Here is an 18,759-nt window from a genome sequence, read left to right as displayed (position 1 = left end):
TGGGTGATGTTTCCAAGCGTTCGTTTGCTTGTTTGGAGCAGGCTCATGTTAAGTCAAACTGCCCTGCCTCTAACTCCTGGCACGTTGGGATTACAGGCACACACCATCATCATCATACCTAGCCCTTTTCTGTGACTTAAAGGCCTTATTTTGGCAGTGAGGATGTTTTTGCAAAACAAAACAAGAAAGGAAAACAGCCTGTTTGCCTTCATTTAAAACACTTGCTGTGGTTTCTTCCTAGACTACTCTGAAAATGAAATGAGGGGTTTTAAGACTGATCGCTCAGGGTCTGGGTCAGCTTTGTGTTAACACTTAAAGGAAAAGCAAAACCAAGCTTCGCTTGTGGGTCTGCTTTTGAGCTCTCCATTCCTTCCATCATTCGCACAGAAGCAGAGTTTTGTTTCCTAAAGGATGGAGTGTGGCTGGGTTGCCAAGATTAGGAACTCCAACAGACATATCAACTATTATGTGACAAGCAGAAGAGTTCAAAGGCTATTTAAAAACCAAAGTCTGTGGTCTTTAGTGCACAAAGTAGAGGCTGCAACATCTTTGGAATCAGGGAGAAGATGATATTTTAAGCATCAACATGGGTTTCTGAATTAAAGTCATCAGCAAACAGGATCAGCGTGGACCTCCCCATTATTTGAAGGGTGGAAAGCCAAACCCGACCTTAGCTAGAGCAGAGGTCAGACTGAATGCAGCAGAGTTCAAAAGAAGTTGGAGCGTTCACAGCAACTGTGCCAGAAGTGAGATATTTTTATTGACTTAATATTGTAAATTTTCAGCATACAAAGTAATCAAGTCTATTTACAATTCTTACATAATGTACATTTTAGAATAACTATGAAGATAATGTACTTTGCTCTATTTACAATGACAAACTACAGTAAAACTACATTCATGAATTAGATACAAACCCTCTACACACTAATAAAAAGCCATGGAGTGTTGGTTATACATTCTTAAAATCCTTTTCACAGCTAGCAAGAAATAGTACATGTGATCAGCCTTGATGACTGGAATGATCCAGAAATTTCACAGAGCACAAGTAAACATATATTTAAAAAAGGAGCTTGTCATTTCCACAACCCAACCTTTAGCCTTCGTGTAAAATGGTGCTAAAAACCTTGATAACACAGCAAGCTTTCCCTGTTAAAATTAATACCCCAAATAAGGTTGGGGAATGAGACAGATCTAGAAAATAATATAGTGAGAAGACCAATGAGAGGAAAATTGTATTTAATTGAATCTTCCTTTGTCCACGAAACCCCTCCCCCACAACCATCATCCCTGGAGGGGGCAGGACTCAGCCAGGTGGAACCCAGCCCATTTTACAGTTACATTTCATTAGAAAATATTACAGAGGTAATAAATAGTGAGTTTAACTTTCTAAGATTTTTCTTTTATTAATGTTTTCTATTGTAAAAACTGTAGACTTTTTTGCAATTTGATGCTTTCAAATTCCAATCTATTCCTTTAAACTTCATAATGAGGTTCTCCAGAGTATTTGAAGTCTCTTGCCAGACACAGGGAAAGCTGCTGTTTGACAGTGATGTTGAGTCCTCTCAGGACACAGATGCTTCTGAAGCATATGTCAGACCTGGGTCACGGGTCAGCTCTCCCACCAACTAGCAAAGCAAGTGACCAGCTCTATCTCTGTAAACCAAGAGCAGCAGGCTAGGAATGGAGTCACGGACAAGGCTGACAGTCACTGACCAGTCACCTCAGAAGTTCTGTGACACCAGGAGAGAAAGGGTGATGTGAAAGCCCAGCCTAAATCATAAAATGCACAAAGCAGTTTGCAGTTCCCTTTGCTTCATCCATTCACTTTGTTGTCAGAAGCCCTGGATCCAAGAAGGACAGGAACTGAAGTTATTATGGATAGAGGGTTTCATTTTTCAAAACCACACATCTCCTAGCCCTGCTAATGGTCAAAATGCAACCACACAAAGAGTTCATTTAAATGGCTGATCTAGGAATGTCCAATTACTCACAGTGGGTAGCAGTTTAGTTTTAAACAAAATTTGGCTTATAATCAATCGTATCTAATATGCAGGCAATTTTATTTTTAAATACTCCAACATGATCACAAATTTAAATTCTGTAAAATGTGAGTGTATACATGTTTTTTCTCCAAAATGCATCTTTGACATACTAAAGTACAAGTTGCAAGCTGTATTACTTTGGGGAAAGTAAATACTAGCGTTCACTAAACTACAGCAAACACCAGCGTCAATTAGTCAGGCACCCTGTAATGCGGGAATTAGTTTTCGACGGCTGTGTTAAAAATGAAGTTGAAATCTTATGCTGCAATGAAGCCTGGTGGATGGCTGCCTCATCACCTTTACCCACATCCATGTTAAAGCTGTATTTTATGAATCCTTCGTAACTCCTCGATTCTTATTGTGGCTGTAACTCAATTCTTACATCAACAAGAACGTGAAAAAGAACTAACAGATGAATAATAATAAAGAGACAGCAGGGCAATCAGAACGAGCAGAATGCATGTCCAGCCCCACTGTGTGTGCTCATCTTTCTAATGCTCAGAATACTTCCCCCATGCCACAGAGAGCTGTTAGTGAGCACAGCAGAACTCAGCCAAGCGCCTTTGAAACTATTCATTAACAGCCTTGCTACACTCCAGTCCTTTCTCTCATCCAATTTGTCAGTACATTGAGAAAGTAAAGTAAGCCACAGCAATATAGCCTTGCGTTGCCAGCCTCTACACAGTACTAAGTGATGTAGCTAAATCTGAATTCTAAAGATATTCAGAACCATAATAATCTTTAAGGCATTTCACTTGAATCTTTAAGGCTTTTTTTTTTTTCCTCCAAAAAACACTGTAGTCATTAAAGAGCAGCAGACACTGACTGCCACAGCCAGGAGGGGCAAGTGCAGAGGAACTGCCTCAAGCAGGGGAACCAGATTGAGTTCCACCTGCACCTGCAGAGATGAGGCAGAAGCTCCAGAAGAGACCGACAAGGAGCGCTGCGGACGAGGGGCAGGCTTTCTTACTTTTCTTTAGCCTATTTCTCTTCCTCTAACATGTTTTAGGACAATAAATTTCAAAATACATACCAATTAAAATATCACAAATGAGACCTTTGCCTTTATCAAAATGCCTACAAGGCCAGATGACCCGCAAGTCCGAGGCAAGACAGCAAAGACAAAATCCTTTCACCCTGTAAAGTTCGCACATCCTCAGAAACAAATCATAACAGATTCTTATCCTCAGTGTGTGGTGTCTTACTAAATAAGCATTGCATGCTTGCAACCTGGATCTTATCTGGGTGGCAAATTTATTTCAATATAATTTCTACTTAGATTCTGATTTTATATTTAGTTAAAATAAAGCTCTACGTACTGTGGGGAAAATGTTAAAGTCTTTACTTAATTAACTATAATTTTACATGCATTTCAAAATGTCTCTGTGAAGCTGAGTATCAATGCTACTTACAAATAGCTTGTAAAGAGTAAGTGTAATCAACAGTGCCGGCAACGAGCTACAAGTCAGCCACTCCTTCATCGCGTCCCTTGGCAAGACGTCAACCAGAGGTGGGACTGGACAAACTATAGCACATGTGCATAATTTTGGAACTCAAAATGACTTATTTCACTTAATTCTAAAGCTATATACAAGATACAATTTAAAAGAATGTATACTGTTGTATAGTACACAAGATAAATGTAGAAAAAAAAATAAAAGGACTTTATTGCTGGCAAATTTTAGTATAAACAGGAAAAAAATTAGCTTTCTTTTCCATTACATGGAGATTTTTCTTTCACCAGGAGTAATAGTAAAAAATATATATCTTCGAATGGATTAATTCCAAATATAAAAATGCCCTACAATATTCTCTTTGACATCACTGTGTTTTGATGAAAGTCCAATTTTGCAATAGTCAACTTCTGAAATCCAGTTTTGTTACACTGACAATCTGTCAAGACTTCAGGAAATCAGCCTGACAACAAAAACCGAGCTAGGATTCTTGAGGTGACTGAAGAAAGAAAGCAGTAAGAGTGGTCCACTCACACGGCAGCTGTGTTGCTGGGGTTTCGGAGGACAACGGCACCTAGGAGAGAACGAGGGGCACACTCGCTGGTCTTAGCAATTGTGTTGTACACTGTGACAGCTAAGCTGCCAGAAAACACGCATATCTATCTGAACCACCAACTATTATGAGGACAGCTACAGAAAAGACACATCCTCCAAGCAGGTAAGATAACTAGCTCCCACCTGATGCAGACATGGTGACTGAATGTTCCCAGGGGAACCAAAGTCTCACCCATGCTTGGCAAAGGATGGAGTGGTCTAGCAGTGTAGCACCTCGGAACTTGAGAGATGCCTTAGATCTGGATACAACTTTATATAAGAGCACAACTCATTAAAAAGACTTTTTTCTGCTTAAATAAAAGAAGAATTATAGTGGATTTCTTCCTTTCCCAATTATGAGAGATCTTGTTTTCATTTACAAAAATCCAAAATGAATGGGTACCATTTTTTCCAAATTCAATGTCTACCAAAATTAAGTGGAATTAAAGTAGTAAAAAAGGTGTGAGTTTCTGGTTGTACACGTTAAGAATTCACCGAATTTCATAGTTTCCCCTTTCCTTTTAAAAGAAGGATCAGAACTTCTGTGAATCTTGCTGGAAACGATTGAGTTTCTCTGGATTATTGGATGCCATTTGAGAAAAATCACGAAAAATATCCTGGTAAGTTTCATCACCTGTATAAAAGGAAAATAAAGACATTTTTAAAATTTATACAGTTCAGATATTAATAAAACAACATTCATTTTTACTCATACTACTTTAAGATTCATTACATTTCATTAAAGTTTTGTTCCAATAGCACTTTTTGAAGGAAATAGGCCAGCTAACAATAATTCCAGAAAAGTGTGTAAGAAAGGGAAGGCTATACCTGAGAGAAGGTCTCAGATGCACCGCAGAGGGAAGCTCAGAGTTAGAGAGGAGCAAGATGCAAGCGTTTGAAAGCAATGTGAAGAAACACAGTCATTAGCACACGAAAGAAGAGAGGTTATTTGAAATGAAGTAAACAGCACATTTTACAAGAAAATACTTCTTGGATAAAAGTTAAAAGAAATGAGTAAAAGCTGGTACTAGTGAAGGTTCTGACGGACACCCATTACTAAGGGGAAAGCTTCGTATACTACCATCAACGAGAAGCGATTTATACTGAAATAGTTGTTGGTAAAAAGTAGCTCACACACGCTTTGAGGTTCAGAACTAATGTATTTGATCTACTGTTCACTAAACTCAGTAAGTCAGAAGGCCATAAAGTGACTATGACACCAGAGCTCCACCTCCTGACTTATGATCAGGAATACTATGCAAACCGGAGAGGAAACCCGAGAAGCTGTTCACATGAGTGTACACTCAACACTCTTGCGGAGATATAAATTATAGGTAAGGACATTGTAGCAAGCTGGATACGATTTCTCTCGCTGAGGGACTATATGCACACATACAGATTAACCCCTCAAAGGAAAACTCTTATTTTGGGATTGTGATGCGTCCAGCTCAGCATTACCTTGGTACAGACTCCTGGCATGCTTCTGTTCACTTGAGCATAAAATACTGTTTTGTGTGATTCTTGTCACCACATAGTTTTATCATTCCCCTAAGATACCATGTGTCCCATTTTATGACAATCTTGTTATTAAGTTATTGTTGACAGTAAACTCTGCAAGCCTTTGAAAGCAAGATTGTGGAAGACACAGGTGTTACACCAAAAGCTAGAGAGTTAGAGAACGACTGAGGGCAGAGAGAAGTCTAGTAAAAAGGTCTAAAAAGGTAACACATAGATTTTAATAAAAAGAGGTTAGTACTCGCAACATTTAGTACCTTTCAACATTTAGTCTATGTAAAAAGCAATTTATTAAAATCCTGGAAATTTAATCGTTACATGAAATAATCAGCTGAGCCCAATTAATCTACTTTAAAAGGGGAAAGTACAGTGAGAAGAGCCTCTCTCAGGCTGGCTGGCGGCCAGTAATGACTCATACTCATGACTGAAGGACACTGAAGGCTACTCCACTGTCCTATGCATGACACACACTGCAACCCATTCCTGTGCTTGGCCATCCTACTGCACACAAAATAAACTGAGAGGAGCGCAACATTAAATAACAATAAATAAACCATACAAAATAGTTTAATTTTTTCTCTTTTTAGATGTTGAATTAAAATATGTAAAATATTTATTGTAAACATTATAAATATTTTAAAATACTATTCAGATAGTCTAGAATTGTACTTTCCAAGAAAGTGTAAAGTGCAGATCATAATACAAAAATACCACATTGATTTTACCATCCAACACCAGAAGTAACATAAAAGGCACACAGTATATATTCAGGAAGGAACAGGAGAAGGGTCTAGCAGACGCTCACACCAAGTCGTTCACAGATAGCACCAGATGAGCGTTCTCAAGTATGACAGCAGTACAATGGTAATATATGGCTTCCACATTCAGTGATGTATATTCTGTATAATGAGTTGTTCTTCTTTATGATTTCCTAGTGTCTGATTTTAAATCACCTAATACATATACAAGGACATCTTTAGTAAAACCATTGTACCATGCAAAACTAATTCTAAGACCTTTCAGTCACTAGAGCAAACACGTCCTTGGAGGAGACTGTGGTGCCGTAATCATCATTGGTTTCACGGACTGCAAACACTTAAGAGTTCATACAATACAAAAGGAAGTTTCTAGTTCACACACAAAACTCAGTAAAGTCAGTTTTTTAAAGTTAATAATGCACTAATAGTATGCTACCTTCCTTAGACCTCAAAATGTGTTGTCATAAGCAACAACCGTGATTTACTTAAAACAGCCAACAACAAAGTGAACTTCATTATCTAAACTTTAAGGAGAATTTTAATCACTTGAAAAATTTCCCAAGGCAAATCTAATTTATCTGAACTAGAACACATAAACAAGATTCTGGGATATATTATCCTAGAATCTTCCTATTAATACACTGAACAGCTCACTACAAAAATCAGCTAAGCATATTATTTAAATTACTTAACCACATTTTTCCCATTCAGAAAGTTCAAGTGTTTTATGTGTCTGAACAATTCTAAAGCTTTAAAATATATACTTCTATGTTTCCACTGACAGTTTAAATTCACTTTTAGTTTTTGGTATTCAGAATACTCATCACAACAGCAGTTAGGCTGACTGAAAGGGTTCAGTGACCTCATTACTGAAATGAATGTTCTCAAAAGGATGTGATATCCACCCTCTGTGACCACAGGCATCATCCTGCCCCACTAGCTGGGAGTACTTTCCTTCTACAAATGATTGAACGGGTTCCAGAGCTACATGTTCACATGACCAGAAGTAGCTCCCTAATGCAGTGACTCTTCACTGGCTGAGAACCTGCCCACCCTGACCCTCAGTGAGACCCAGAACTAGAAATAGGAAGCACCTAACTGATTCCCCCACTGAGAGCAATGTGTGCTATCCCTTACCTGGCCAGGCCTCCTGAGAGTTCTAAGGCTGCTGAAGGAGAACCTACCTTCCTTTCAGAAGCACAACTTAATACTACCTTCCATGAAAAATGGGAGTTCACGGGGTTGTAGATACTCAAGTTTAGAAATGAGGTTTCTTAGAAATAAGTCCATGATTGCTAAGCATTAGAACTGAGTCCTTTAAATAGTAGGCCTGTCACTATCAAAAGACTGACAATTCCTGTACCTACAAACTTCCCAGAGTTCTGATGTTTCCGTCCTATGGCTAGGAAGCAGTCAGGCAAAGTCTGCAGGCAAAGAGCTGCTGTTGGAGCCAAGCACATCTGCTGTGCCAGGACTCAGAAGGGAAAAGAGGAGGCCCAGAGCATACAACTCGGTGAAGTGCACACTACACCGTGGCCTGCACATCACACCAATATTCACCTTTAAACACTGGGCCCTAAAACTGAGCCTAAAATTGAATTATTTTCAAGATATTTCTCAAAGAGTTTCTTTTAATCTTATTTTCAACCCGGCATTGATGGCAGAATTAATACTTTTTAACTTCTAAATTAAAATTTGAAGATGGTTCAAAAATGGTTTAAAGTGAGGCCTGTTTTCAGATTTTCATTAAAACTGAAAAATCTTTTCCTACTGATACCTGAAGTTCCTATACTTACACACGACTGCACATGGGTAACAGTAAAGGGGACTTCTGAGCACTCCTGGATGACATAGAAGAAATTCAAGCAGAACCAGAACTGGAGCTAAGAGGAAGGTCCTGCCCTTGCAAGTTCCCACCTGCAGAGCAAGGGGACCACTGACTGTGGCCTCTGACCTCTGGCCTCTGACCTCTGACTCACCAGCTGAGCAGGCATAGTGAAGCTCTTTAAGGAAGGTGCAGCTGACTTAACAGTTACCTTTACAAGTTCAGGAAGATACAAACGTAACAACTTACAACCTTGCAGTTCACTGCTACCTGACAAATGTCAGCTCATTTTCTTTGATCAATTTCTATTCAAAGTGCTTAAATGCAAAGGCCTCAGAAGTGGCCTTGTAATACTATCATTTAAAGATACGTTACAAAATTAGAACTTATTTAAGAGCTAACATCCAACTCTGAAACAAATGTGTGAAATCCAGAGTTACTGCTGAGTCTGACCCGTATTAGCACACTCACATCTCAGATACAGTATCCTGACCTGGCAGTCCTGTGAGCCATAGGAGTAAAGTAAACCACCCTAGATTAGCAGTTCTATCCGACCCAGGCCCTTTCTTCTTCCTTATTATATCAGGCCAAAAATAAATAGTAAATACAGTCCTGTGAGAAAAAAAACAGCCTCACACTGACACAGTTAGAGATTACTGTATCACATACTGAAATAGTAGAAATTACTATAGTTAAACTAAGTGGCTGAAGATAACAGAAAGTACAGAAATGTCAGAATATGCTTCAGCAGAAATGAGAGATGCTATCACCAGTCCACTTCAAAAATAATATAAATATTCATTTTCATAAAATATATTTCTATAAAACAAATATGCCCATTGCAAAGTGAATGTCTTTCTGTAGGTACTTGAGTCATGAATTCCTAAAATGGTTAGTAATATGTGCATGAATATAAAGCAGATTAGAAACAGATACACTCAAATTCATGAACTGGAATACATGTCGTTTCTTGTGCAAATGGCCAATCAAGCATGTGTCCATCAAATAGAATAGTTTCATCAACTTCTCTTCCTTTTCTTACCCCATGACCCACAGGTGATGATCACTCAGGAAAAACACTGAGATGACCATGAATTGACCTATTTCTAGTAAGTCTACCTCGTCATCAGGTTCACAAAACACTGTTCTAAATACTACTTACCCCAGCAAACAGGGTACAATTGCCTGGGGCAAAGCTACAGATAAACTTCAGCCTTTGAAACTAATTCTATATCCATTGTGGACTTTTAACTTACTGGTAAGTTTTTGCTTTAAATCTTCAACTCATTCTTAGATTGGAATACAAAATGCATCAATAAACCTTTTCTTGGTATTTTCCATACTAACTTTTTATATACAAAACACATGGTGATTTGCTTTTGTTCCCTGAACACAATGTATAGAAATTCCCTGAATAACAAAAAGAAAAGCATTTTGTTATATTCACTGGACAGCTAACGAGAATCCCTTTGGCGGCTGCTCTCTGCTGCAGCACGTTAGAGCCTGTGCGTCAGTGCACTCCCTGTGGGATGCTCATGGAAGACATCTGTACAGCAGACAAGGGCTCCAGCAGCTGGGCTGACTGAAGACAGTAAGTACGAGTGCACTGAAATAGAAACAGGAGTGTGTGGAAAGGCCCAGGACTAGCCACCCAGGAATTCAGTAAGTACAGTACAGAAGCTAACAGCTCACAATTTACAAGTACATCATAAAATCTCTATAATATCACATCAGTTAGCTAAGGAATTATGAGTCTTCCAACTGTAGACTGATAAATTCCTGAATGCACTTTTTATATTGCATCTCAGTATGATTGTTAGTAGAATATTGACCTGGCTGTCCATAAAGTCCTTCTGATTCTCGCATTTCCTCGTTCATTCTTGCTAAGCGTAACCTAGAATGAAAGAAGAAGAGCTCTTAGAGAAATCATACAAGTACGCATGGACAATGAGCTACATAGACAGTTAGAACATTCGATGGTACAATTACTCCTTTATCAGCATCTGTCAAGTAAAAAACTCAGTAAAAAAAAAAAAAAAACTCAGCACAGTGGACTAGCAATCTGCAATACAAAACCAACCATGCCTCACTTTCATTCATATAAGGCTCATGAGCAATGGTAAGCGATTCCTATTTAAACCAGATGTCTACAGCACTTTCAGGTCGCCTCCTCCAGGCTTCAGAGAATTCCTAGCTGCTATAACAACCTGATGGAATTGTTGCTTCTACGGTGGGGAAGCAATAGCCTGCCACAGTTCACTAGTTAACCCTGAGTGAGATAGTTCTCAACACAGAAGCAACTTGTTCCTTCTAAATAATGGGACTATAGTTTGGTATACAAGTGCTGTAGTAAATGACGAAGGGTTACAAAAATTCTCCCAAAGTTACCAATACTGGTCATACATTCTTAGGGGGTTATTAACCCTCAAAATGGAAGACAGGTAACAATGGATTTAAAAAAAAAACAAAACAAAAAAACCAAAACAAAACAAAAAACAAGTATTTCTTCTTTTTCTGAAAACATGGAAGGTATTCTCTGCAGTGCCTGACTGTCCCTGTAGGCCACCACGCGGCAGCCTTGCCTGAGCCCTCGTCTTCAGAAAGCTCATCTGGCTGATGATAGTCTGCCGCTGACACCCCTCTCCACTTCCTCTGTGTGTGAACAGGGATGGCTCCTAAGTACTCCTTTGCTATGCAGATTCTCCCAAAGGGCTCTTGACTACTTGGCTTCAATTATCCACTTAATATGGGCCAGAGTTATCTGGGGGAAAGTTATCTAGGGGAATCCCAAATTGGGGGTTGTCTGGATCAGACTGGCCTGTGCACATGTTTGTAGGGCATTTTCTTGACTGCTAGTCGATATAGGAGGCAACTGTCTTCACAGTAACAATATCCTTCACAGTAACAATAACCCCTCCCTGGTCTGAGTCTTACTGGCTAGAGGCTGGGAGAGGTGGAACATCACAAGTCCAAATTTCTCAGTGTAAGCTTAAAGCAGCCACAGGGTTTCTTTGAACTGAGAACATCATGAAAAGGCATGTGTCTACAAAGACAAGAGGGATCACCAAGTCTCAGCTTCCTTTAGCCCAGAATGGAATGATCACATGACTTAAAACCTGCTTCCCTTAGCCTCATGAAATGAAGTACAGCTGACATTATCACATTTCTAGGTTCTAACACACTACTTTGATCTAACATGCAAACCAACTGAAAATCACCAGACTCTTTATTAGATCACGGTAAAAATAACTCAAACATTCAAAAACAGGTATTTTGTGTTAAAAATAATCACGTATCCATGTGAACAATGTGTTTAAAAGACTGCTGCCCCTCCGGCTTGGTGAGCCTCTATTCCTCAGAGCAACAGCATCAGACTGCCCATCGCTCCACCCGTCCCAACCCAGCTCTGTGCTGTATGAAACAGAAAGGAGAGCATGGGGCAACCATGGCCTCGATTTCTACTGCTCTGGCAGCACAGCAGAAGTAGCCGAGAGTCCAGGCGTTAGAGCAGGAATTCTGGTGTGCAGTGCTAGCTTTAAGATTTATTAACACCTTGAACTGTCGGAGGCTGAGCTTCCATGCCTAGAGAGTGAGGATAATAAGAATAACATCCTCACAGACTACTGCGAGGATCAAAGGAACCCGTGCATTTTAGAGTGTGTACCGCACACAGTGTATCCACAGGAGCGGCACAGACAGAACACGGAGCTGAAAACTCCCAGAGCTTGGTGTAAGGGCGCACGCCTTTCATCTCAGCACTTGAGAGGCAGAGGCAGGAGGATCTCTGTAGTTCACAGCCAGCCTGCTCTACAGAATGCGCTCCAGGGCAGCCATGACCATTTGTACAAGCAACATGCAGTACGGGAAGTGGGTACGAAGGGGACACTCACAGAGTCACTATGTCAGCATTGGCTGCTTCCACGGCTATACTCAGAGGGTCCTTCCCCTCTTCATCAGTGGCGTGCTGGTTGGCACCTCGCTTTAGGAATAAACACACCTGCCTGTTTAAAGGAACAGCATTTCTCAGTATGAGGACAAAAAACATCCATTTCACTTCCAAAATTAAAAAGTTCTACCTAACTTAAACGACACTGTATTAGAAAATTCTTAATGCATCCCACAACATTCAATGAACAGACTTCAATAATAAAAGATGACTGAGAGCTTTACGAACCCCAGATATACTGCTTAGTTCGTCTTTGTACACAAGCCATACTGGCTAGTTGTATCTGTACACTAACCATACTGGTTAGCTATATCTGTGCACTAGCTATACTGGTTAGTTTATAACTATACACTAGCTATACTAGTTAGTTATAACTATGCACTAGCTAAATTGGTTAGTTGTATCTGTACACTAGCTATACTGGTTGGTTGTATCTGTATATTAGCTATACTAGTTATATGTGTACACTAGCTATATTGGTTAGTTATATCTGTATATTAACTATACTGGTTAGTTATTATTGTCAACTTGACATAAACTAGAGTCTCCTAGAAAGTGGGAACCTTGGTTGAAAAGTTGCCCCTCTCAGACTGGCCTGCCTTGATTGTTGACTGATGTGGAAGGGCCCAGCCCACTGTGGATGAGATTACCATAGACAGGTAGGCCTGGGCCACATAAGAAGAAAGCAGCTGAGGGCTTGCTTTAAGAACACACACTGCTCGTACATCCACCTGTAACTCTAGCCCCAGGGGACCAGACACTGCATTGTATAATACCCACACACAGACATACACACAATAATTAAAAAAATAAGCAAGCTGAGAGAGCTGGTCAGCAGCACTCCTCTGTGGTCGCAGCTTCAGTTCCTGCGTCCAGGCTCCTACTCAAGTCCCTTCCCTGACTTCCCTCCATGATGAACTGTGACATAGAAGTATAAGCCAAACAAAGCCTTTCCTTGCCCATGGTACTCATGGTCAATGCCGTTTATCACAACAGCAAGCTAGAACACTGACCGGAGTTTTCCTTGAGAACCTTTACCTTTCAGATTCTATAATGACATAAGAATGTACTCCTTTTACAAATTCTATTTAATAACCTTAACCTGAGAAAAAACAAAAACATATTTTGATATAGTTTCTCAAGAGGAAAGCCTCCCACCTATCTAAACACTATGGCCTACCCTGTGTGTCCTAAGACAGTGGCGTGGTGCAGCGGTCCCCGCCCTTGGACATCTCTTTGGTTCACATTAGCACCATTCTGCAACAGGAACTCACACGTCACCAAAGAGCCCTTGAAGAGAAGACGACGACAATGTATAAATGCAAATGAGAGAGAGCACATCTGTATGTCAATCAGAGAAGTTACACTTGTTTCTTCCAAGAACTAATTAATACAAAATTGTTTACAGTTAAGTCCAGCAAAGTACACTACTCCCCTGCATCATCAGAATTCCCTTCCAGCTTCCCCTCTCAAGTCAGAAACAACCACATGATACTTGGAACTCACTAGTGAAAGAATTCATTATTTCTAACCCTTCTTAGAACAGTAACACTAATGATGTTTGGTTTAGAATTTATGATATTTTCTACTTTACTAGATCAATGAAAACCCCAATGCATTAATTCATACCTGTAATATAGCCTGAACGCATTAATTCACACCCTTAATAAGGCCTGAATGCATTAATTCATACCCCTAATACAGCCTGAATGAGTGGTGTTGCTTGGTTTTCATCTGAATTAGCCCAGTTCACATCTGCACCATGAGCCAGAGCCTCGGCCATTTTGGGAAGGTTTTTTTCATACGAAGCCCTGTAAAGCTGAAGTCCTGGATTAAGATGTTTAGAGTCAAGAAACACAGAAGACTCTTGCCTTTCTCCTTCTGGAAATCGAAGCACAAATACATTAATAAGAATGTGCTCATACCACAGGATGTAAATAGTATAACAAGTACAGAAAGAGTTTGCAAGAAGGAAGAGTTCTGTTGGGTGAATGGCAACGACTGGAATAGCAAAGTGAAGACGAACTTAAAGCTAGTTGGTGTAAACTTAGGAACGGTCAAAGAGATAGCTTCAAGACAAAGTGGCTAGGATACCTTATGGTGCATGTATGTGTACACACACACACACACACACACACACCCTCAGTTTTGAAAGTGAACTCCAGCTCATGACGTAAACATTGTGACATAAAAAAATGATGAACAGTTATTCATCTATACCAATGAGCACATGAGAGATTCGTTATTTCTTACAGAATAAGCATTATAGTGTTATGTATATGCTAAAGTCTGAAGTCATAATTGATTAGATTTGAAACTGAACATATACGAAAAATTTTATTACACTGAACATCTTTATTTCAGGGTGTGTGTGTGTGAGCGTGGAGGCCGTCGGACAGCCTTTGGGAGTTGGCTCGCTCCTTCCACCAAGTGCCTCTCTGGTTTGAACTCCGGTCATAAGGACTGGCAGCAGGAACCTTTGCCTGTCGAGCCATCTCCCCAGTATGTTTTTAAGTATTTGACAAATTCTTAATGGCTGCTGTGTTCTATCAGGGACTGCAGTGAAATCTAATTCCAGATATACTGCCTCTTGTAATTAGTAAGGCTACAGGAAATGTTTCAACATTTCTACACATTTAACTTCTTCCCGTCTTCCCGTCTTATGTTGCCTGACGTCATTAACATTTCAGTAATTCTCCTTTAGTAAGTCTAAATCTTCTAGTAAAAGTTTGGGAAAAGACAATAAAAAAAAAAACAGTGAAAAAACTAGCAATAGGAAAGTATCATGGCAGAGTTATTCTTGGAATAAATATGCTGAACAAAAGAAATGACAAAGATTATATACAGAAAGATCCCACTCCTCTGACTTAAACAAATGCCCCCTTTTATCATCTGACAGTAAGCAGTGCAGTGTTTAGGGACTGAGATTCTAGCAGTCAGGAGAGGCCAGTTAAAGAGGCAAAAGGATAGGGTAAGGGGAACATCAAGGCTCCCATGGGCGTCCACACAGCACGTGCATCACACATTCTCCATCGACTGCACTTCCTCCCCTCCCCAACAGGAAGGTGGAGGGCAAGGAAGATCGACACCTGTTGCCAACCTCTGGCCCTCGTGTGAGCACACAGATGCAAACACACCTGTGGAAGAACTGACACTTGCCACACGAATTTTGCAACAAACTACACCAATCAACACGGGCTTTCACCAGCACTCACCAGGCTCATATAAGCTATTGGCTGACACGGTGGAAGGTAAAGATTCTCGTCCATCATCAGAGCACTGCTGGATCCCACTGTCATTACTTTTGACTGTGGTTTAAAAAAAAAAAAAAAAGGGCTAGTGATTAAAGTTCACATCACTTAGAAAAATGACTCCCACAAGCAACAAGTTGTAAAATGAGCTGGCACATGGAAACATGAAGCCAACCACCAGCAGCATACAGAGCCCACTGCAATCTCAGTCCTTCTATAACTTATCTAAGGGAACACAAAGACGTCACAAAGCCTGAAAATAAACTAACTTTCAGAGTGACCCACAGATGCTGGGATAGTGAAGAGCTTACTTTACTGGATGGCTGTGGTAATAATGTGCAACCCTGAGACAATGGGCAACATCTAGAGAAATGGCCACACCGCACAATGACCACTGGCACAGACGTGGAATCTCCACAATAGTACTTACTACTACGCAGTTTTGAAGAAGTATCAAAGTAGGAGAAGAGTGAATCTAGCTCATCAGGACAGAACAGAGACTCCCGCCTGGCCTCGTCGCTATTTACAGCAGCCACTGGGGACATGCAAGTTAGCAAAGCACAAAGCAGGCCGTAAGAGGGGGGGTAGGAGAAACCGTTACTGGGGAAGTGTAGGGAGAACATAGGAGGGAAAACAGTGGTTAGCCAGATACCCAGGGCTTTAGGCATAATCGACTTATAATCCCATCTCCCCTGGCTATTAAGCAGCTGTACTCTGCAGAGTACAGACTACCTAGAAATTTGAACCATGGGACTATCTCAGGTGACAGTCTTAAAGACAAAGAAATCCAGTTTTCCTTTAGAATGTACAGAAGGAAACAGGCTTCTAGTATTTACAAAACAACAACAAAAACCCTACAATGGCCATAATTGTGAGATCAAAAAGGTAGTTTCACCTCGAGATGATATTGTAGGTAAAATACCTGGGGTGTGGACAGATGCTCTGACGTGGCTCAGCCTCTGGTCCTCACAACTCTTAGAGATGATCCTTTTCTCCTGCTCGGAAGGTGACGGTAATGTAGAGTATTTATCCACAAACTTCCTCTCCACATACTTTGCTCTGATATATGCCTCCTTCTCCTGTCTGGGAAACAGAAAAATGACAAAATACTCTATTTAGCCCCTTAGCATGGCTAATGCTGCACTAGATACTGAATCTAACAGTAGTTACAAATAAACGGGAGGGGGGGGTGCCAGGGAGACGGCTCAGCAGTTATAAGTGCTGGCTGTTCTCCCAGAGGACCTGGATCCCACTCACATCACAACCACCCATAACTCCAGGGAACTGAACACTCTCTTGTAAAGGCTTGACACAGAACATTGTATGACATGAGTTCCTTCTAAATAATAAGGTAATTTCACAGTCAGAGGAAATACAAATAACCCACTGAAAACTCAGTTACATGGCACTCCATGATTCTCTTATTTTCTGTCTTCATGTAGCTGTACATATTCTGTGTTTTATAATAGAAACATGACCAGGAAAATTAAAAAGACATATAAAGAGAAATTAACATTAATTTCATTTTTACTAGAGATACTGTCATATCCTGAACAATCACTACTGGTGGTCATAATTTTTCATATAATAACTATAATAAACATATAGTGTTCCAGATTTATAGTAAAGAAAAGGCCATTTCCTCTTATTATATAACCATAAAATACACCTGTTCCACTGGTTAGTAGTAGTGCACGCCTTTAATCCCAACACTTGGGAGGCAAAGGCTGGCAGATCTGTCAGAGTTCAAGGCCAGCCTGGTCTACAGAGTAAGTTCCAGGACAGCCAGGGCTACATGAAGAGAAAATCTGTCTCAAAAACAAACAAACAACAAAATATATATGCCTGTTCTGCAATTTTCCCTATTTTATTTTAAAATGCTTTGATCTTTGCTAAAATAGGAGAGCCCAAGATCTAATAACTATGCCACACAGCAAATATTAAAAGTGACTTAAATTATACTGGCTTGGTTCAAATCTCAACATAGGATTATGGCAATTGCAATTCTACTTCTAAAAATAAGGAATCCTACTGATTAAATCTGCTATCAGCCACAAAGACTAACTCTCCAAAGGCCCTGATTCTGGCAGCTTCCTTCAGCAGACTTCTATGTGTAGACCTACAAGTCTGATGTCATAGTCAAGCTGCCTTTCTTTCTTTGATTTGGAAGCTGGAGAAGCACCCATCAAGTGTGTGATTAACACTTGCTGAACTAAGTCAGATCAAGCAAAACAATTCATAGTAGATAGTAGAAACCTTATCTTTGAGACACTAATGAACAGACTCTGTGTGTGTGTGTGCGTGTGCGTGTGCGTGTGCGGTATGTGCCCATTTGTGTGTGTACATGTGTGTGAGCTGGTGTGTACTCAGCTGGTGTGCACTCAGGCACATGGAGCCAGAGGTCAACACCAGGCACTGTCTTCAATCACTAGCTTTTTTTTTTTTTTTTTTGAGGTGACTCTGGAATTTACTAATCCACTGAGATTAGTTGGCCAGCAAGCCCAAGGGACTCTTTGTCTCTGCCTCTCCAGTGCCAGGATAATAGACTAGCACTGCCACACACGCCTTGCTTTTAAACACAGGTGCTGAGGAGCCACACGAAAGCTCGAGCCTGAGCAGTGCTTCCTTTCAAATGCCGACCACTGACAGAGCCACCTGAATGGCACAGAGCTCTGACATTCCTATGTAGAGTGTTTCTATGCTTCGTTGTCACCTAAACACTACAAACACACCCGTAAGGTACATGGGTCGACTGAGCACACTGAAGACAGACACAGTCACATTGCAACAGAAGTAATGATGGTGACTTCTCAACACCCCACCACAAGGTCTGAAGTCACACTGGATTAGGGAGGAAGTAGCACATTACGGTAATCATACCTTTGTCCTGGCTGTGGTTTCTTTATTCCCATTTTTTCCAGCTTAGCTTCATAAACACGATTTATAACATCATTCCCCAATTCACACATAAGCTATTTGACAGGAAAATAAAAATACAAGCTAAAAATTAAAAGTCCTAAAAATAAGTTAAACCTTAAAATCCCTTTAAGAGGGTTCTATTAACTAATTCCTCTTTATAGACTGCAATTGTTCATTCCACCAAAAAAAATTTAAAGTTAAAATGAGCCAAAGGCTGAGTTCGTTAAACAATTCTTTATCACAATACTCTCACTCCTATAACAAGTACTTAGCAGATAGCATCCATCCATCCCATCCATCCATCCCATCCATCCATCCATCTTATCCATCCATCCATCCCATCCATCCATCCATCCCATCCATCCATCCATCCATCCATCCATCCATCCATCTTATCCATCCATCCATCATCCATCCATCCCATCCATCCATCCATCCATCCATCTTATCCA

General features: G+C 40.3%; 1 protein-coding gene across 1 annotated transcript in view; it reads right to left on the bottom strand.

Moving 5' to 3' along the window:
- Positions 1-736: 736 nt before the first annotated feature.
- Positions 737-18,759, bottom strand: part of Acap2 (ArfGAP with coiled-coil, ankyrin repeat and PH domains 2) — a 109,174-nt gene continuing 91,151 nt past the window's right edge. Inside the window, exons 14-21 of the mRNA XM_028753803.1 lie at positions 18,269-18,360; positions 16,311-16,471; positions 15,353-15,445; positions 13,831-14,018; positions 13,318-13,427; positions 12,082-12,192; positions 10,024-10,085; positions 737-4,727 (exon numbers count right to left, since the gene is read on the bottom strand). Coding sequence (XP_028609636.1) covers positions 4,627-4,727; positions 10,024-10,085; positions 12,082-12,192; positions 13,318-13,427; positions 13,831-14,018; positions 15,353-15,445; positions 16,311-16,471; positions 18,269-18,360 — 918 coding nt within the window. The 3' untranslated portion in view covers positions 737-4,626. The remainder of the gene's footprint in view (positions 4,728-10,023; positions 10,086-12,081; positions 12,193-13,317; positions 13,428-13,830; positions 14,019-15,352; positions 15,446-16,310; positions 16,472-18,268; positions 18,361-18,759) is intronic.

Source organism: Grammomys surdaster, unplaced genomic scaffold, assembly GCF_004785775.1.
Source record: "Grammomys surdaster isolate TR1022 unplaced genomic scaffold, NIH_TR_1.0 125956, whole genome shotgun sequence".
NCBI lineage: Eukaryota > Metazoa > Chordata > Mammalia > Rodentia > Muridae > Grammomys > Grammomys surdaster.
The sequence above is the reverse complement of the archived record's forward strand: the minus strand, read 5'-3'. Positions and strand labels throughout refer to the sequence as shown.